The sequence below is a fragment of the Mytilus edulis genome, unplaced genomic scaffold, assembly GCF_963676685.1.
Source record: "Mytilus edulis unplaced genomic scaffold, xbMytEdul2.2 SCAFFOLD_1323, whole genome shotgun sequence".
Classification (NCBI taxonomy): Eukaryota; Metazoa; Mollusca; class Bivalvia; order Mytilida; family Mytilidae; genus Mytilus; species Mytilus edulis.
In genome coordinates, this window is record NW_027268206.1 from 1 (window position 1) to 22,334 (window position 22,334).

The 22,334-nt window shown below is 30.6% G+C and overlaps 1 protein-coding gene across 1 annotated transcript; it reads left to right on the forward strand.

The window, feature by feature from the left end:
- Positions 1-7,378: 7,378 nt before the first annotated feature.
- Positions 7,379-21,544, forward strand: LOC139507017 (protein Wnt-6-like; the record flags this gene model as incomplete). Its single annotated transcript, XM_071295606.1, is given in 2 exon segments — positions 7,379-8,017; positions 21,324-21,544. Coding segments are annotated over 2 exon segments (487 nt in total), but the record flags the coding sequence as incomplete, so codon positions are not given.
- Positions 21,545-22,334: the final 790 nt, after the last annotated feature.

Here is a 22,334-nt window from a genome sequence, read left to right on the forward strand (position 1 = left end):
CCCACATATCACATGTATTTAGATGGGGTTTTGTTGCTCAGTATTTTAGTTTTCTATGGATTTTTTTGGGTACTGTTGTTGATTTTTGGTCGTTTATCGTTTTTCCCATCATTTCCCATAGCATTGTCATTTGTTTCGAATAATAAGTTTGAATATTATTTTTACATCTTTCGTATCTCTATTCAATAACAAAATTAAATATTAACAAAAAGATGACATATTCTTTGGTGTCAGTTGCCTTGTTTTGTTTATTCGGACAATTTTTTACATTAAATAAATATTCTCCTTTTTTTTTTTTTTTTTTTTTGAATTTTTTTTTTATAAATCTGCGCGTTGTTTTTATCACAGATCATTCGCTTTAAAATGTGTCAATTACATAGTTGTTTGATATTTTAAGGCTCAGTGACAAATAAACATGTTTGGCCTCTGGTCTTTGTTAGTCTTGTATGATTTTTTATTTTAGATTCTTGTGTATAATTTGGAGTGAAGTAGGACGTCCATTATCACTAAACTAGTATGTATATTGTTTAGGGACCAGCTGAAGGACTCCTTCGGGTGCGGGAGTTTCTCGCTGCATTGAAGACCTATTGGTGACCTTCTGCTGTTTTGTGTTCTTTGGACTGTCTTTTTGACACATTCCCATTTCCATTCTCAATTTTATTGGTAAGAACAATTACATGATCATATCAGAGGAATGTACGAATTCCATAAATTAAATGCAACAGTAGTTAAGCGGTGTTTGAACTTAAAATCAAATTACTACGAAGATACCAATAAAAGTAACACATAAGAACAGTTGGTATCGCGTGTTTACTCTATCAGTATTTAACTTTACATTTTTAAATTTAGGTACTCCATGCTTTGACCTTCGTATTTTATTTGGCTTCTCGATTATATTTTTCATTCGAGCGTAACAGTTGAGAATTTGCAGATGAAACGCGCATTTGGCGTACAAACTGTGTCTTGGTACCTATGATGAGGTTGTTAAGCTATGTTCTAATCTTGAAATAAAGTCCTAAAAGGACAAGACAAAGTTATATCCCAGGCATAGATTACATTACCCGTATTCGGAAAAACCTTTTGGAATTTTGGCTCCTCAATGCTGTTCAACTTTGTAATTGTTTTGGCGTTTTCACTATTTTAATCTGAGCGTCACTGATGAGTCGTATGAAGACGAAACGCGTATTATATTATAATCCTGGTATCTTTGATTACTAATTTTTAGTCCACTTAATTGAAAATTGGTTGATAAGTTTTGATTATTGATCAACCGCTTTTCCTTATGTTTATTATTTTTTAAAACAATGTTTCATCCGTCGCATATATCGTTCAGCTTATTTTTTGTACGTAACTAAAAGCGCATGTTGAATTAACACATTTTTATTGGGCTTAAATGATTTGAAAGATTTGAAATAATAACACAATTTGGTGTCCAATATATCTTATCATTGAAATCCTATTTTGGGAAACTATCAAACAGTCTATGACTTGGTAAAACTCTTTGTTGTATAATTTCATTTATAATGTTTTAAATACATATCGACTTATAGTCTGCAAAATTTCATTCTAATAAACCATAAATTGCTTATTTCAAATATCACACCATGTGGTTCAAAGAAAATATGTTATTTAATATGTTTTATAACCATTCACAAGTTTTTAAAAACGGTTTTAGGCACACAGTGCTAGACTTTATGCCCTGGTGAGAAAAAAGACACAACACAAACATACAAGTTAGATTTAGTTGACGTGCAATGTGCATAATTTTAATATTGCCTTCTGTATGAGTGACATCAAAAAGCCTAAAGCAAATACAAATAGCTTGTACTCAACCGATGATAAATATCTACTCAATATTTGACATGGTAGGTACGAATTAAAGGATAAGTCAATGAGACATTTATCCAACCAAACGAGGAACCAAAAAAAATGCATTTACTGTCTCAGTCTATACAAAAAAAAATAATTACTCATATGTCCTGCTCTTATAAATACCCTTAACGGTGACCTTTTAATAAAGGACTACTGTCAAAATGAAAAAGGTCCTAAGCCTTTACGTTATTCATTCGTTTCAACTCGGCCGATTCCGTACCCTCATCTAACAGGAGAGTAGAGGATTATACTGAGGATTGTCGAATGGCTAAGCTACATTGATTATTCATCACAATAATGTACCATTCGACAATCCTCGGTATAATCCTCAGTTTGTTTGGATTTATGAGTTTGACTGTCCCTTTGGTATCTTTCGTCCCTCTTTAATTATACAAATTTTTATTTTGCAACTTGCAGTATGGTTTTTCTTTTTTTTTTTTTTTTAAACAAATTGTAATTGAATGACATGGCAATAACAGCCGTTTTTACTACTTTCATATAATAAATGTCATGTAAATTTAATGGAAAGGTAATGAAATAAATGATGTTTACCAATTTTTAGGTACTTCAAACAACAAAAGTCGGACTCGTTTTAATTCAATGCAAGTAAAACAAGAGAAGGTTTGTTGACAGGGTAGATATTCCCTGCTATACGTTCATATGTGCCTTCATAACATGTATAAAAGTTAACTTTGAATATACATGTTTATTACTTTCTAATTAACTTAATAAATTTGAAGCAGGCAATCAAGTTTGCTTTATCTTTGATTAACCAAGCCGATACCTTCTTTTTAGGACTGTTCAATGTCTTTTCACGTGTCAATACAGGTAACTACTGTACACATCTGTATATAGATAGACGTGCAAATTCAACGGTCAATTAATATAGTATCAAATATAGTAACATCAGTATCAGATGAAAACCATTCGAATAAGGAATTAAAACTAATTGTTTAGATCATAATCATCACTGCCAGTCTCCATGAGTATCATTTATCCTTATAGTATCCCTATTTTGACAATTTTACCTATTATGCCTGTTTGTTTTATTCACGCATCGTTGTAAATATAATAAAATTTGATGCGACTGTCATATAAGTGAGAGGCTAGCGCTATATAACCAGATTTAATCCGCCATTTCCTACATAAGAAAATGTATATACCAAGTCAGGAATATGACATTGTTGTCCATTCGTTTGATATGTTTGTGCTTTTGATTTTGCCATTTGATTGGGGACTTACCGTTTTGAATTTTTCTCGAAGCTCAGTATTTTGTGATTTTACTTTTTGTAAAAACTTCGTTACCGACATGATTTTGTAAATTAATTATTTTTTTTGAAACTAAGATTTAAAAATATTACCTTAGATGGATTTTGACTATTGTTTCAAGTGGTTTTTTTTTGTTTTTTAGGGGTTGGGGGGGGGGGGGGGGCTTTGGAACTGTTCCAAATGAGGGTTAATCGAGAAATGCAGACGTTTAAAATTTATAATGAAGTTTATATTTTTATTTCTAGTATATTACATGAATTAGAACCGTATATTTTTGGAAGTGTTGGTATCGGCCTGATTTCATTGGAATATTTAAAGTATTTAAAAAACAAAGAAAAAAATACAAAAATGTATCATTTTGGGCGTTTTGTTAAGAATTTATGTCAATGATAAATAAATGTATACTGTCATGTTTTTTAAGCAACTTTCTAATGTATTTTGGAATAAATTTACCATTGGTAAGGGAGAAAATGTATTATTGATAAAATAGCAGCTGATAAGAATGTTTTAAAGATTAAGTTTCCAGGCGATCATTATATCAAAATTTGGCGATATGACAGTGTAGAATAATATATGATTTCATTGTCAAAGATTAAATACTTTCATTGATACAGATAACAAAAAAAGAGATGTTGGTCAAGACAGTAACCAAATCAAATAACCAAAGACATAGATAGGTTAGAAAACAGTCATCAAAAATTGACATGTATTTCTGTGCAGCATATCAAGCTATAACTCGTTGACGATCGAGAATATGTAAAAGTGGTGAATAAATTAAGAAGAAACCATCATAAAAGTGCAACCAACACCAAAGTATCTAAACACAACGATATGCCAACAGAAAACCACTGACGAGGCTCCTGACTTGGTAGAGATACATGAATGTGTTTCGGGTTTTCTGACAACTATCAAAGTTCTCTTTTTAATCCGTTAATTGATTGTTGATGTTTAGATGTCTACAATGTATGAAGTAAGTTTGTCAACTGTTGTTGTGTTAGAAGTGTTCGTTTTAACTACATTTTTCTCTAACACTGAGTATCTTTTTCAAGTAAATAGATTATTCAAGTAGAAATTCAAAGTAGTAGTGCTAGAGGTGAAATCATTATAAACAGGCACTGACAAACAAAATCAATGGTCAGCAAAAGGGCAAGAAAATTTCAATTAAGGTGGGTACCTAGCACTACAGGGAGATAACTCTGTAAAATCAGCTAAACGTTTTAATTACATTGTGTTGTGAAGGGAATCTTAAGCTTCTAAATGATCAAAATTAGTGTTTGTCAAACTGCTAAATAACCAGTGTAATTTTTCTGATAAATTGGTTGGTTCAATCTTTTTTAAATTTTTATACTTTTTGTCAAAGGATCAAAGTAAAAACGTTGTCCAAATTTTATGAAAATTAAACGAGCCAAATTAATTTTAGTGAAAGTGTAAGGTACCACCTTAAAAATCAAATCAAAACAGATGTCATGATAACAAACTATATCTTATAGAAATGAAAACATTAAATATTGACATCACAAAATACAAAATACAAAATACATGCAACACACATAAATATTCCGATTCAAATCATACAATTGAAATTAATACAAATCATAATAAACGCAAAAAAAAACTTTAACAACAGAGCTATATTTTCCAGCAATAACAAGAATCAAAATAGTAAATAAACATTAAACCAAACTCCAAGGTGAATTAAAAAATGACAAATCAAAGGATTGACTATATTGACCGATAAAATCACTAGAAAATTAAATGGCTTTATTTTTACTTGATTCAGACATTTTGGAAATGTTTGGTTTAACCTAGTTTATAGCTATCCAAACCTCTCACTTGCATGCCAGTAGCTTATAGATCCTTTATAATTAACAAAATTATGTGAGCAACCCAAATATATATGATGTGTTAAATATAGAAAAATATACAATTATTACATCAAATTTAAATAAATATTCATTATTTTATCATGTGTGTGAATTGCTACTATTGATGATGTACTTTTAGTCTCCGATATACAATGTATCAACCGCCAGTTAGATATTGCTAATATACTGGCATTATTCAATAGATGTGTATTAATCGTATTTTTTTCTTTTATTTTGCATGTACAAAATTTAAGGTTAATCCTTAGACAATATTGTTGTTACGCATTCGTTTGGTGTGTTTAAGCATTTTTTCGCCATTTGATTAGGAAGCTACCATTTGATTTTTATGGGGGGGGCTAGGATGAAATTTGAAAAAAATAGGCAGGACAGGAGTTTTGAGTAAAAAAAAAGGCAGGATGAGCATCTTGGCAAAAAAAAAAGGCAGGATGACAATTTGGGTAAAAAAAGTCAGGATATACTAGTAAAAAAAAGGCAGGACCGAATAGAGTAAAAAATAAAAAGGCAGGACAGAGATTACAACTAAAAAAAAGCAGGACAAAATTTTTCATCCTAGCCCCCCCCCCCCCCCCCCCCTCCCTTAGGGACTTTCCATTTGATTTTTTTTTTTACTTTTTGACGTTGGAAGATTCCAGCTGTTCTGCTGTGCGTTTTTTGTTTGTTTGTTGTTGCAACAAAACGAATAATATGGGGTGACCTACAAAGAAGCAAACTAACCATAACACCATTGTCAAAAGAAAATACGATTATGGCAATACAAGCATAATAGCCAACAAAACACCCCTTTGAAAACTAAAGAATAACTGAAACACCATCATATACAAAATATTGAATTAAAGTGGTAGGATTGCCAATGAATCAACTCTCCACCACAGACCAAATGACGTAGAAGTAAGCAATCATAAGCCAATGTACGACCAGCAACAATGAGCAAAACTCAAACTGCACGTCAAGCCAAAAAAAAACTCTCAATGCCACTGTAAAACAATGCAAACACGAGAAAAGTACTAACGGTCTGATATATGAACAATCACAAACCAAACACTTTTAAAAAACCTAGAACTTCCACATGTTCCTAGGCAGGTTAATCAGTTTATTATTTTGTTTCCCAAACATTTGATCCTGAATCTACGTGTCGAGCTCAATTTATTGTAATGTTAATAACTAAAACCAGTATTACATAGGATATCAAAACATGACAATATTGATGTCAGTTTTACTTTTATATGACATGGCAATACCTTATTGTTGGTATATGTTAGATCACAAAACCTGACAGTTCAAATGGTCAGCTTCACTTTTCTATGACCTGACAATATCTTATTGTTCTATTATATAGGTTTATGAAACTTGACAGTACACATTGTTAGCTTTTCTTTTTAATTCTGATTTGACATACCTTAGTGCTGTATTATATAGGATAACAAACTTTACAGTTTGAAATGGCAGGTACATTTTTCTATGACTTAACAATACCTAATTGTTGTATGATAAAGGATTAAAACTGGACAGTATAAATTAATGCTTCACTTGTCAGTTTAAGTTGTCAGCTTTATGAATTATAAGCATCACTTTTTCTATGACTTTACAACACCTAATTGCCTCATTGTATAGATAACAAAACTGGACAGTATACAATGTAAGCTTCACTTTTTCTATGACTTGACAACACCTAATTGCTGCATTGTATAAGATAACAAAACTGGACAGTATACATTGTAAGCTTCACTTTTCTATGACTTGACAAAGAAAAAACCTCACTGCTGTATTATATAAGACAACAACACTGGACAGTAAACATTGTAAGCTTCCTTTTCTATGAAAGAGAGGCGATACCAGGGACCTTCTAACTCATACGTCGAAAATAAACTAACCGCTCCATGGTTAATGAAGAAAAATACAAGTAGACAAACAATAGTACACAAAACACAACATAGAAAAAAACACCCCTTGATAATACCTTATTGCTGTATTGTATATGATCACAAACTGGACAGTATGGATTCTCAACTTTTATTTTTTCTATGACTTGACAATAACTTTCTACTGTATCATACAAAATAACAAAACTGGACAGTATGAATTGTAAGGTTAACTTTTCAGTATAAATTGTTAGTCTCACTTTTCTATGACTTGACAATACCTTGTTGCTGTATTGTAAAATATCATATACTAGTAAATGGACAGTATATAGTGTCAGCCTCCACTTTCTATGACTTGACAATACATTATTGTTGTATTTTAAGAATGCACTCTCCTTATTAAATTATTTACATATTTTATTCGAATGTGAAACTAATCTTACCGATCTACCATTAAATTCTGTATTTGTACTCTTACCTGTAATCTTTCAGGCTGAGTGATCCGTGCGGTGAAAGGGATGAATTTGTGGATTTGTTCCTCGGAAGGACACGTTATGATGCGGTCAAGGAGAAATGATGGGTATTAATATTGTACAATGTAATTACAGTGCACAGGATTACAATGAGAAAGTACCCGTATGTCATCGACGGAAATGAACTGCACAGTTATTATGGTTTTTGGTAATGATAAATAAAAAAGTGGTAAATTAAGGAGATAAAACAAGTGGAACAGACATTCGAAAATATGTGAATTTGGTATTTCCAGATAAATTTGGCATACAGTTGATGTGTTTTGACTAACATAATTGGATTCAAAATAGTCAGACAGTGTTATTAAGTTTTTTGTTTGTATTTCGTAACATTCATGTACAACTTCTCTATGCAAATCAGTTATTATTGGAAAGTACTAAGTCATCCTAGAAGAACACTCATTAAGAGGGCGGAATCTTTCCGGAAATGCGTCTATTTTACAACTGAAATCAATTTCAATGTACGTTTGATAACGTTATTTAAAAAACTAGTGCAAAAATTTTCAAACGGGATTTTTGACCTTAACATGCAAGTACAACGAATATTGGTACTGTTATATTTTTTCCTACTGTTTCCAGCGAATATAATTGGTTTGTGGTGGTAAGTACAGCTAATTTGAATATTCATTACTAATTTGCATATCATTAATGGTAGAAATAAAATTTTGCCTCCGTCCATTGAGCACTTACAAACTGATAACAGACTGGACTATATATTCATAATGTTAATGAAAAAACGCACCAATTGCCTTTGAGTTGACACACGCTTAATGAAAAGGACGCACCAATTATTTGGCATGACAGTGAAAAAAAAAGGATTTGCATGCATCAGATAGTTTACATAAGCATTATTTGGCGATTTTTATTTTTTTTAAATTCGCTTGAATTCTAAATACATGAAAAAAGAACAACTATGTATTAGCCACTGAGACATTTTATGGATACTTATTTTTCAGACTTTGAAAAAATGTGTTTTTGTTTAAGTTTGTATTACTTAACTAAAATAAACAATTGAATTTATTTATGAACCTCGTTAGAAATATATGATAAACTAGACTAATTACAAAGTATAAATATCAACCGCAGACGAAATGTATAGTGTAGTAATTCTCTATTAATTATTTTTCATCTTAAAACAATTGCGCTCATCTTTACATCATTAAAACCCGCGATTATGAAATCTTCAAACGTTATGTCAAATGTATATTTCATTAAAAAGGTGACTGGGGTTATTTTTCGAAGTACTATATAAATTATAAAATTCTTCAAAAAAAGTAAAAATTATGCAAAAATTTATCCTTAAGTAGAAATATTACAAAATGGTTAAACATCAATCAGAAATTTATTAAAAGTGTTTTTGAGAGATCGTTTAAATCAGATAAAGTTAGACATTTAAATCGTAAATTGTCATACTTTTAATATGCATGAAAAAGGGCCGTTACACTTGCTGAACAAACATGTATTGCTACAAATTCACCTATTTCCTTTTTTCTGATTGAAATTTATATAATTTCAAAATAATATTTTCTATTAGTTTTATCTGGAATTATATATGTTAATTGAATTTACCTTTAAAAGTTAAATATTGAGAAAGAAATTTATGCAAAATAACTGCATCAAGTATTATAGTCCTCACAATATATTTGATGAAAACTAAAGTTTTGAAACATATTTTCCCATAATTTGAACTCTTTTATATTTATGAAATGGTATGTACATTTTATCAAGTTCTATCCAAAGATTTCTTTAGAACTTTACGTTTCTTAATTGAAGTAGATATTGCAGGTTTTTATGGTTTCGATGCACATGTTTGCATGAAAAATTGACATTGGACATCAAGAAAACTGTCAGAATCAATTCATATGATTTCGAAGGTTCTTTTCAACCGTTGGTACATCACAAACAATTTCATTTAATGATTTATTTGCACAACCGTGAATTGAAATCAAATTATCAAAGGTCAATTTTATATCCAGATTGACAAACAATTCGTTTAATTATTTGTACTTTATAAAGGTTACAATTTATTTCAGCTAAAAATTCAAAATATAAAATATAAACAAAACCATGGTCAAGACCTAAACTATGACTACTATTCGAACACTTAGTCTTCATCCAAACATCCGGGCACTTTACATTTCCATAAGCAGCATTATTGAGCTAGTGAACTAAAGCATGCCTATTCGCGGTAATGGAATTTCATGTACAAAGATGAGAAATGAAATGTAAAATAACAAAGAATACCGAAAATTTAAAACGAAAAGTCCCTTATCAAATGACAAATCAAAAGCTCTAATACATCAACCAAATAGAAAACAACTGTCATATTCCTGGCTTAGTAATGGTACAGGCATTTCCATAAGTAGAACGTGTTGGATTAAACGTCGTGTTATAGCTAGCTTAATCTCTCACTTATTGATAGTCGCATAAAATTCCATTATATTGACAACAATGTGTGAGTCGCTGATTTGAGTCAACTGCGCGAGTAACAATACTTTTCATTACTTGGTTTTCTTCTTGCCTCTTGTTTTTTTCTTTTTTTTCAATTGACATTTTGTTTCAATCAAACAAATGTATCCCATAATATGATATTTTAACCTAGAGTATACGTAGTCCTAAAAAAACTACGGCTTTTTCAGTGGCATTATTGCACAGTTTTCGGCTTATGGTCTACCCACTTTTAATATCGAAAATACAAATTTTAGTTTTAAAATAATCTCGTATAGTCTTTATACTTTTCCAACTCTAACAAAACTCTTTCCTTAAAGTAAATGTGAAAAGCAAAATAATGTATGCCCAAGGTGACCAAGCAAGTTGTTTTTTGTTTTTTTTCATTACCCCAAAAAAATTTTGGTATACTTTTGTAGATATAAATGATAAATATATTTCATACCGTAATTTATAACTTTAAGTGATTTCTTTTGAAATGTAAATGAGAGTCAGGATAAAGGTCCTTCATTTCTTTAATTTGTTGTGCCATTTTTCTTAGCTCTACCTCAGGCATAAAATACCTTAGCTGGATTTGGCAAAACTTTTAGCAATTTTTGTCCTCTATGCTCTTCAACTGCGTACTTGGCCTTTTTAACTTTTTTGGATTCGAGCGTCACTGATGAGTCTTTTTTTTACGAAACGCGCGTCTGGCGTATATGCAAAACTTAGCCCTGGTATCTATGATGAGTTTATTCATACTTTTTGTCTATTATTTTCTATTCTTCATATTTTTTTCTATTTTTCACTATTCTTTTTACTTTAGCACGTCATTATTCTCTTTATTTTTTTTTATTTTTTTTTATTTTAGTCTCAGCTGAGGTTTTTTCTGCCCCTTAGTCAGTTTGTTGTCTCTTGTACACATTCCCCATTCGTAATTTTACAATACCCTTTCCTATTCATATCTATTTATCCATATTATCACAATGAAGAGCCAGAAATATTAAATCTTTAGATTCAAAATGGCAGGTTTGTAATTAAAAGGGGTCATTTCCGTGGCAATTGAAAAACTTTAATGGAAACAAATCTAAGAAATATTCACTAATCATTATATTATAAGTGAATATAGTTTTATTTCTATAAAAAAAAATGAATTATGCTTCTGACGGATAATCCACTTTTGGCCTTTGAAAATTTTTGGTCTGACAGAGAATTCTAAAGTATATCAATTCTCATTTTCTGTCAAAATTAATAAGTGGTGCACATTTTGTCAATCTTTATAAATTTATAATCCATTTCTAAATAGCAAAAACCGTTGAGAATGTGAGCGGAAAATTTCGTTGTTATATGGGCCTTTTCTGTAAAACAATAATACTCATCTGAAATGACTAGACTATGACGTCATGACGGCGCGCGCAACCAAAACATTGTCCTACAAGACAAACATAGCCAAAAGTTGTCCATTAAATATGTCTGAAACATAATTTGCAGACAGCATTTCTACTTATTACCCTTTGTAAATACCTGCTTTAAAATATCGAATATTGAAAGAAGCCTTCAAGATTTTTTTTAGTTTACTTAGTTCATGCACCTTGAAATTTTGCGTTAATACGCTTGTTCAAAAAATGGTAAAAATGTACAGCCCCCTTTGATAACTGCAGATATGTCTAAATCTATTAAGAAATCATAACCATTGAAACAAAAAAAGTTCTCTTATTTGACAGTTTCGCTTAGATTTACTTGGTACCACTTGTTTAAGAAGAAAAGAAACGTCTTTTAATCTTTTTATATGTTAACACTTCGTTTGACAAAAGGTGTATTCGATTACAAACTTTGAAAGTTAAGAAATTTGTTTGAACAATAGATCAACCTAATTGATACCCATTTAAAACTGTAACAGTAGTATTTGTAAACATTCTCACGAGATCTCACGCGATTAGATCACTGATAATTAAACGGCTCAACGTGGCAATAGCCCTGCCCCTTTGAAGTTGTAAAGAGATGGTATGACCTCAGTTTTATTACATTATGCGTCGGTGCACTGTGCCTGTCCCTAAATCTATTTCAAATTAAAATAGAAGTCCTATGACTGTTTTATGAATTGAAAATTCACAAGATTCTTCAATTAGATATCTTCAATAAACTGTCATTCAGTACAAAACGGTTCATTCAAAATATATGTTAACCTATCAAAAATGGACCCTTAAATATGTATTAGGTTTCCAATCTTCTTGAATATATGTTCTAATGATTTGACAATTAATGATTGAAGGACAGTTAAATTGATATAAATTTGTTTGCAGTAAGAGGGAAAATTAAATGTGAAACAACTATATATTATTTACTTAATTTTAATTTAATAAAATATTAAAAGAAACATCCTTTAATAATACACCCTTTTTAATTCAATTGTGGCTTTAATATGAAAATTTAATATAAAATGCAATTTTAACATTAGACTAAATTATGCATAGTACTATATATATCATTTGTGAGACAGAATTCAATAAAGTCTTTTATTATAACCGCACCTAGTATCGAACTGATAAAAATATTCATCACAAAAGGCATACCAATCTAAATTTTTGTGTCTAAATTTATTGAAAATTACTTGTAATTTAAACAAGTGGGTAATTCGAAGTTCATTTTCATTGTCAAACAAGTTCAATCACACATTGAAGGACAATCATTCAGTGTTTGTATTTTATATGAAGGACCTGATTTGGGGTTGGGGTGGGGTAGGGGGGTCTCGTCACGATTCAGGAATTGATTTTTTTTGTCAATCACGGTTCAAAGAAAATACATTTCCATGATCACGGATCACAAAAATATAAAAATAAAAATCTGTAGAAAAACGGATCAGGATAGCGAAAATGCGCCAATCCTCGATAACGAGTATAACCCATCAGGCCCCTCATATATTAGAAACGCACAAATGGTGGTTTACTCTATCAAATCACGTGAAGTACATGTAGGAGTAGCAGTTTCATTAGAAATTTTGTAAGAGTTACAAAATGTTTTTTGTAAATTAACTTTTCGTGGCGAAAAGAGGGTGCGACAATGTACCAGTACAAACTATACAAGCTCGATTACGGTATATCCCTTAGGCCGTTAGTTTTCTGCATTGAATTGTTTCCCATTTTGTAACATTGGAATCTTTTATAGCTTACTATTGCTAATGCTTTTTGCTCTTTGTAAAAGGCCGTAGAATGATCTGAAATTGTTCCCATTTTTTTTTCATTTGGTCTTGATAGTAGATAGAAATGTCTCATTGGCAAGCATACCATATCTGTTATATACAAAGTTGCGAGTTGGGTAAACATTAAATAAGACGGCACCAAATGTAGGGTTACCAATGGTAGTTGGTAGATCAAACATGCGTCTTTGTGATTCAGATTACTCTATAACGTTTTCATCCTTTTATCGCACATTTAGATATTAACACGTGAAAATATATTTGTATCTAACGATTAGTAAGAAATGATTTTACAAGTCCATATTGCAAAAAACATACTAACGGTTTAACTTATGTATCCATCACGACAAAAGTTATTAAAAACACCATTAAAATGAAAAGCTGAATTTTAACAACTACTACATACAGTTCAAACATTTCAATGCTCGTTTTAGTAATTTTAAAAATGAAAACTATGTCAGTAGATAGATATAGGAAGATGTGGTGTGAGTGCCAATGAGACAACTCTCCATACAAATAACAATTTAAAAAGTAAACCATTATAGGTTAAAGTACGGACTTCAACACGGAGCCTTGGCTCACACCGAACAACAAGCTATAAAGGGCCCCAAAATTACTAGTGTAAAACCATTCAAACGGGAAAACCAACGGTCTAATCTATATAAACAAAACGAGAAACTTTGTATATCGAATTCTGATGTCAAATCTTTTTCAATATTTCTTGATACTTGTTTGTGGACAACCTATCGAGTAGACCCTCGCTTAAAGTCAAAGCATTGTGTTAATTCTCATTGTCTATAAAGTAGGTATTTAGGTGCAATTTCTCAACAGGTACATTAGAAGATACATAATAGACTGTCAATATTTTTCGGCGGTCGTAAACAATTGAAAATACACATTGTCTGGTATTCAAAGAATTGATAGCATGTGCAAAAGATTCATTAACAAACACAATAAAACAATTCAATCTGTACTTTAAAAAACGTAGGTTTAGTGATACTTGCTGTTAAAGCATGTATCAAGATGTTTAACGTCCAGTGGCAAATTAATTGATTTTCAAGACGAGTTAAGTAGTTATAGATATAAATCCTGCTTGTAAAGCCTTTACAAAAATTACGACCAAAAAATAGGAATTTCACAATCATGAAAGGTACTGTATGAAAAAGATTCAAAGAAATTATGATAAGGTGTTAAGGAGAAGTAGGGGGTAAAATATTATAAAGTCATTGTCTATGTCACCCCAAAGCTCATTCAGATGAAAACATTAATTAAGCTTTGCAAAAGAACATCAAGGGAGTAAGATTCTGTGAAATCTTTAAAATTCAATTCAATTCATTTCAAATCTTTATTGCCATAAACTACATATTTATAGTATGTGACACAAAATAACAAAATTTAAAAAAAAAATAACAACAAGTTATTTTTTATATACACAATAAAAGTAAATATTTCAAGAGTCCCCTGTCCTCAGTTCAATAGACTGTTTTAAAAAGGATCCTAATTTTGTGAAGCAGTATTGGTGTAGTTGCGAATACGGAAGTTTGACAAAAAAAGAGCACATAGACGGATGGACTGACGTTCAGACTCACCCGTTACTATATAATGCCCCGCTTTAGATAGAGCTTCAAAATGAGAGGGGAATAAATCTCCTAGAAATGCAATCCATATGCAATAATGGATGATTTAAAGATAACACCTTGGTCAAATATAAAATAACACAACTTTTCACTAAAGATTGAGGATAGTAGTCTTCACTTTGGAAATACTATCAGTTGCTTGATTAACTTCAAAATTTCTTATGATGCCTCCAAAATCCTACCAGTAAAGAATTCTATCAAAACGAAATAGTAGAGTTTGCAGCATTATGATGTAAACTAATTATCTATAATTTTCGGGTTTTGCCTCATTATAATTAAGATGAAAATAGATCATGAAATGATTTTAAAAGTCGGTCAATTGAGTAAAGGTATGCCAATAATGGTCTTTGTGTCGGTTCGTAGAGATATACTCATTTAATTTGATTGGTTGAATTCTGAGTCTGAGTACCATTAAAACTTTTATGACTGCAAAACCGCATCACTCTTATTTCCGAACGGAAAGGAAATAAGCGAAGCAGTAGTATATAAATGTTCTAAAAATGCTAGCCGGTAACTTCGTTCGTCCCATTAGACTTTTTATTCAAAATTACGATAACGACATGAACTGGTAAACCGGACGAACGAAATTTCCGAAACGTCAGGCAAGATGTTCACGTTCATGCTTCATTTTCAACAGCCGCATTTTATAGTTTGTTTATAAACCTGCAGTTTATTCGGAATCGTGGGTGGGTGCTTGTAAACTCTCACTTTAACATAAACATGTACATGTTTAAAAATGTGTTTGAAAAATACAAATTATGTAGTGTTTAAAATTAATTCTTTGAAATAGGTGGGTGGTCAAATCGAAAAAGGAAAATTTCCACACCAAAACTGCGGTTATGCAGTGGCTCCACCAAAAATTTGCACTAAGTTGGTTTTTTTTATGAAAGTTTATGTAATATTTTAATCCTTCATGCCACAAGGAAAACAATATAAGATCACACGTATTAACAAATAATTCCACCTACGCTTTTAAATGTTTATATAATTTGATATTTATCTGTTTGCCAAGAGGATATTCCGAGACAAAAAAAAAACGTAACCACTGGTTGCACCGTTCAAAAATGTAAATCATAAATAAATAGAAACGTTTAAATTATATATATCTTTTCATTTGATAAAAAGAAAAAAAAACTGTCCTTGTGTTGAAATTTAGTCGCATACTAAGTCTCCATCTTTTCTAAACGCACCCATTGTCTCGTGGTTCAATCTCCGACGTAATCAAATACGAAACTGATAGTTGCAGACGACATTTAGGAGTATGAGCAAATTTTGCTCTGAAAATTGGTATGTCTGCTTGTGGTTGCGGATAACCTACATGCAGTATGATGAAAATCCAAAACCAGTTAAATCACGGTATATTCGAATCTTATTAACCATGGACGGATTCAGGCGGGGGCGTGGCGGGCGTGCGCCCCCCTTAAATTAGTAAAGCATGGGTTGTCTTCAGCTTAATAGAGAATTATTTACGCTCGGCGAAAATTTAAGTTTGCGCCCCCCCCCCCCCCCACCCCCCCCCCCTCTCCCCCCCCTAAACTAAAATCCTGGATCCGCCCCATTTAACATAATGTTGTCCTTAATATGTTGATATATTTGCCACTGGCCGTTAAGCTTTTTCAAAAATCATACTGTCCTCCTTATTCCTGATTGACCAGAACTATTATCCTTGATATGGTTATCTTTCTAACGACATCTTTCGTAGTTGGTTTGTTTTAATTAAAAAAAAAAACTTTAAATAGGAATTTCGGCTGTTTCAAACTGTTTTTATGATTTTAAGTAAATCAAATAGTCAAAATTAATAACGATTTTCAGACAGTAAACAGTGTCAGTTGGATATATATTTGATGTTTATTTGTTTGGTTTTTTTTAATGTGTTAACAAGAAATGTAAATCTGTGAAATATTGATTTCCTTTCAGAGATCATGAATTTATTTATTTATTTAAAATTCTTTTTGCTGGAATTCTAGCTGATTATCATGTTCCAGTATGACTTTTTCCAAACGGAAGATGACTTATGTTCGGTTCTGTTCTTATTTTTCTGGTATAAACTTTCTAAGATTTTATTTATTTATGTGTTTTTGTTCTCTGTATTTATTAGTTTTATTTCATATTGTTTTATTTTTTTAACTTTAAGTGTTTCGTGTTGTCTCGGTTGTTTTCAAATGAATGTACCTGCTTATTGTTTTCCGAAGATCACTAGATTTTTCAGGGTTTTTCTTTTCAACAGATTACCTTAGTTCTGGTTATGCGTTATAAAACATATATGTGACTTTGATCAGCCCATTTCTTAACTGCATCGTCATTCCCGAACTTTATGAGTTTAAAATGGTCGTCTGATGTGGAAAATTCGAAAATTATACAAAGCCGCAATGTATTAAATATTTAAGATACTATCTAATTGAATATCGTTTTTGGGTCCTGTTTCAAAGTGTGACATGGTTTATTGTGGTCTTTGGATGTTTTTTCTCACTGTTTTAGTATAATAACACACTGGATCGTTAACACTATAATATGATCATTTAATCAAGTAATTAAACACAAATCTTAGCTTCATTTTACGTGTAAATGGTTGTATAAAAAAATACATTTTGAGACATTCCTTCGTTCTCAAATTCGCGATAATTGAACTTTTAAAGTTGATTTCAACCGCATAAAATTTTAAATATTGTCACTTTATTTGGTTTACTATTTAATTATCTTGAAACATTTTTAAATATTTAAGATGTTTGTTGCTTTGCATGCACGAAAAACTTTTATTTTCAAATGATTTTTACAATTTTGATAGAATTTGAAACGTTTATACTTTTTCAAAATATTTTTATGTGGGAATTAAATTCAAGATTTAAATGTCGGTTCGGAATAATTAGTTTTTCATGGGAATCAGTTTAAATTATGTTATTTACAAGTTTTAAAATTTGTTAACAAATCAACGAAAGTTTTGGGTACATCTGAATGTGACAACAACCCAACAACGGTCTTCAGTTATATACTGTATTATCAGTAAACCTCTTATTAATAATTGCTCAGGATCTAGATGATTTGTAATTGAATTGAAGGATTTTTTTATCCTGCTTTTAAAGAAGTCAGACTACAAAATGAGTCCAAAAAAGGAATAACTCGCCTGATATTGAAGAAGCCAAGTGTTAAACAGAACACAATTGATTAATATATGTTCGTACATGTAAAATTGCCCATAGCTTGTCTTTCAAAATGCATTGCGTTGCATTATTTGTTGTGTCTGTATTTTTATGATGGCTTTTTGGCGCCGTATTTTCCTCAAATCAGTCTGTTGTTCCCAGTACTTAATTTAACTGTTCTTACAATTTCAGATTTGGAAATATCTAAATAAAACTAAGACGTAATAAAATTGAAAACAAAGGTTTGAACTCATAAATTGAACGAGCACCTAAATATGCGGGTTTTTTTAAAAAGTATTTAACAGTACAGAAAGTTTAAGACTAAACTTATCAGTTCCACTTCATGAGAATTATGCCTCTAAAACTTAATTATTTTCTCATAAGTGTAATAAATATCGAGTACTACAGATTTCATTACAATTCGATTCTTAAATGTCTTACCAAGGTTGGTGTAAATTAGTTTATATGACGAGTGATTTTGATCCTTATCAACTGTGAAATTGCGAACACAGCCAAGATAGCTTGTCGATAATTAACAGTTCTGATATAAATGTGTGTGTTCCGAGACCTGCAGTAACCGCAAACCGAATAATGGCAAAATACACGTCAACTGTAAACAAAGAAATTTGTTGCATTTCGGAACTCTAAATGCAATGTTTACACACACTGGCTTGTTAGTGGTCACTTTTGTTAAGTTATTTGCAGTGGTTGAATTTAGATTCATGAATTATCAAATTGATTCCACAAATTCCAAATATAGTCAGGCCCGAGAACACAGTTATTTCGTAGTGCATTTCTTTTAGACAATGAATTCAAATTAAAAAAAAAATCGCACCTGCTGTTTCTCAAAAGATTTTTACAGTGTAGTGTACTACCAGTGAGACAAATAATATCAAAATTATAGAAACTTCCACCAGCTCTAACTCAAAATATTGACAATTCTGTTTTAAGGGGGTGTAAAATTCAGTTTGACAGCTTCAGACGTGATAAAATTTAACCTTTTTTACCTGGGCCAAATCACTACTTAACATAAAGATTCAGTACCCAATTTTTTTAACATGTAATTAAATCCCCCTACCTAATAATTCATGCATTTAATATTAAGAAATAAATTGGGAAAGTGTATCAAATAAAACATGCAAGTTATACACTGTTTTCACTAGGGACTATATTCGTTAATTCACGCGACCCCGAATATGATTTCGTTGACAAGCTATATACATTTACAAATATTTTCCAAGGCACCTACTGTAGGAAAAAAAAATATACCACTGAATATATATTGGTCATAACGCGCCAAATCGGGAAAATATAAGTATAAAAATAGACGATTCTAAAGCCGTATTTAAAATCAAAGTGTCGTCGACGGACCGATGACACAGTGGTTTTTAAGTAAAGATAAACAAAAACAGATTAATATTAAACGATTTATTGATAATAAAAAAAGATCTATCTTAAAATACTGTCAAAATCTAGCATTAGAAATGATTGTTTTAACATTATTTATAAATGTTTATTAAAATTATATCATTATATAAGCAAACAAAAAAAAAAACTTGATACATCAATATGAATGTGTTGATGGATAAATAAAGATCATTACATATGCAGTAGAACCCCTAGTGTTGAACCTGGGAACAGTATACCTAACATGTTCCTGGTTGAACTTAATAATTTGTTTACAGTCCAGTTGCAAATATTTCATAAAAAGACCAACTAGTTTTGTTATACCTATTATCAATTAAATATATTTCCAACAAGAATTCCAAGCATGACAGTGAAAATAACCCCTTTTACACCCATTCTATTATTTTAAGTTTGACATATTAATGAACAACGTGTGAAATAGGTATTCTTAAATAAGTATTTATGTCAGAAACATGAATAATATTTCATCAAATGTGTTATATACATTTCAAACTCAATATTTTAACTATTTTGCGAAACTATTTTACTTTTGGAAATTGCAGATATTTGTTTACATGTATTTTTAGTAGATTTGTACACTATTCTAATAAACGTTTTTATTTCTTCTTTTTAATATTTGACTATTTTGATTTCCCAAAAACATTATTTTTAAGATCTCAGCTTTGTTTAAAAATGTTTGAAGAGAGGACGTTTTCCAGGTATATGAAAAGATATTATTGAGTGAAACATTCCCGAAAGTTTTATAAACTTATTATCAATTTCAGTGAGATTTCATTTTAGCATATAATTTTTATTTTTGAGTAGAGATATATTGTTAAAAACCGTGAAGTTGATACATTATGCTGTCAAATCTGACATGTTTTAATATCACTCTTTAAGAAAAGCTGTTTCCATTTTAATTATCTTCACTTGCAATTTAAGTTAGAAAATAATACAGAAATGCTCATTTTTAACGTTGTGCATGCATGTGTAGGAAAACACGTTCATAAGCATGATACATGTACAAGTAACGTCATTAGATACATGTATATACCATTCGAAGTACCAATTATATGATAATCGTCAATAGAAACTATCATTTAGATCTGACCGATTCTTGAATTATACTTGTTGAAAACTATTCCGCCCAGTTGTCGATACTTCACATATTTTCTCTTTGAAGGTGAAGTTGTGGTCTTAAACGTTTTCCAAGTTTCTGTTGATTAAATATATAACTTATATATTTTAAATAAATTCCAGCATGTATCTAAAAAATCGTTCAAGAAGCAACTGCTTTGCGCATTAGTTAACTAAATGGAAGGATAAAAAACATGAGTATTGACAACTTTTCCAAATTTTCACTGTTTTACCCAGTTCACTTTGAGATATGCGTGCTTAGTGACAAATTAATTAAACCTATAAGTGTGATACTTCTTTAAAAAAAAATAGAATTAAGTAGATACTAAATAGTTATGCAATCATTATAATAATAACTTATGTTGGACTTTAAGTTGCTATTTGTTATATTGATTGACCATAGATGCTTTATTGTTTGTTAATAAATCTTTGACATTGTTCAAAACAAAACGATATAATTTATTTAGAACTTTAAAAAAACAACCGATTGGTGTTACAATGCAGAAATAACAAATATATACTAAAACAATTAAAACAATTACACATTTAAACAAGAAAAAACAGAAAACGATCTCTGACATTTATGCAATAATCAATTACTAATAACATATAAAAGTTTTTAGCAGCTTATACGGCGACCTTTCATTTTTGTGAGGGCAACATAGGTTTTGATTTAAAATAAATTATCTAATTCTAAATTTTATATAAATAATCAGAACGGAAGTAAAAAATAAGTTTAAAAAAATAGTTTTGACAACTATTGAAAATTAATCAAAGATATAAAAGGGAAAACGGTTTCATTATGATTCAAGTTGGCAAATATTATTTGTCAAAATCAAAAAACATTCCCTACAAAAAAAATTGAATAGTCGAAAACTTATAAACATAATTTGTTATAGTTAAAATATGTATTTAATTTTTTCATATATACTGTCATTTTTATTACATGTTTCAACACGTTATTAGGGCAGTCGGCAGTCCTTTAGTTATGGATCCCAACAGTATTTGTAGAAAGAGCAGACGATTAGCAGGAAAACAGCGGGAAATTTGCCGGAAGGAGATAGAAATTGTAGAGGAAGTAGCTAACGGTGCCAAAATAGCCTTGGCAGAATGCCAGTATCAGTTTAGACATAGAAAATGGAACTGTACAACGGCTAAAAGGTCTCTAGATAGAGTTATTCGACAAGGTAAGCAAACATGAACTAAGATTTCAGAAAAGATATTTAAGAATGCATAGTCTTTTAGCATAAATGCAAAACTCTACTTCAGAAAACCTGTTTGACTAAATTAAAAACTTTACTTGAGAGAAAATAAGCATTTTTAATTTTGTTTTAAGAAACATGCATAATACATATAGGAATAAGAAGATCTGGTTTGAGTGTCAATGAGACAACTCTCTATAACATTTTCTACAGAACATTTTCACAAAACTTGCTATTAAAAAGACAGAAGTGAGATTACATTGTCCTTCTTGATGAGGATAAGCATTCATAAATTAAGGCGGATTTAAATCGTAGGGAGAAAGACATACATACGTATAGGACGCAGAATGAAAGGAATAAGCAAATTTAAACTGTTAATAAAACGTGAAGCGCGCACAGACATTTTATAAGGAAAAGAACTAAATATCTTATTGATAATGATGTAATAAGACTAAAAACTTGTTAAAAAGAAATCAGCCGGTAATGCCTTAAAGTTCAGCCGTTAATGCCTTAGAGGTCAATCGGCACAAATCTCCTGAATACAAAATGAACAAAATTCTTCCTAATGCCAAAGATTTTGGTCAGATTAAATTCTACCTAATACCAAAGAGGCTAAACCCTCCCAAACGCATGTGATGAGAATGCCGATTGTTTATAATACACAAAGATTATGCCAGAGTAGTTAAAGCACACAATCTTTATAAAGGGCGAACAGAATCAAATCTTTCTGTAAGATAAACCTTTTTTAATACTACACCCTTATTGATGTATACAG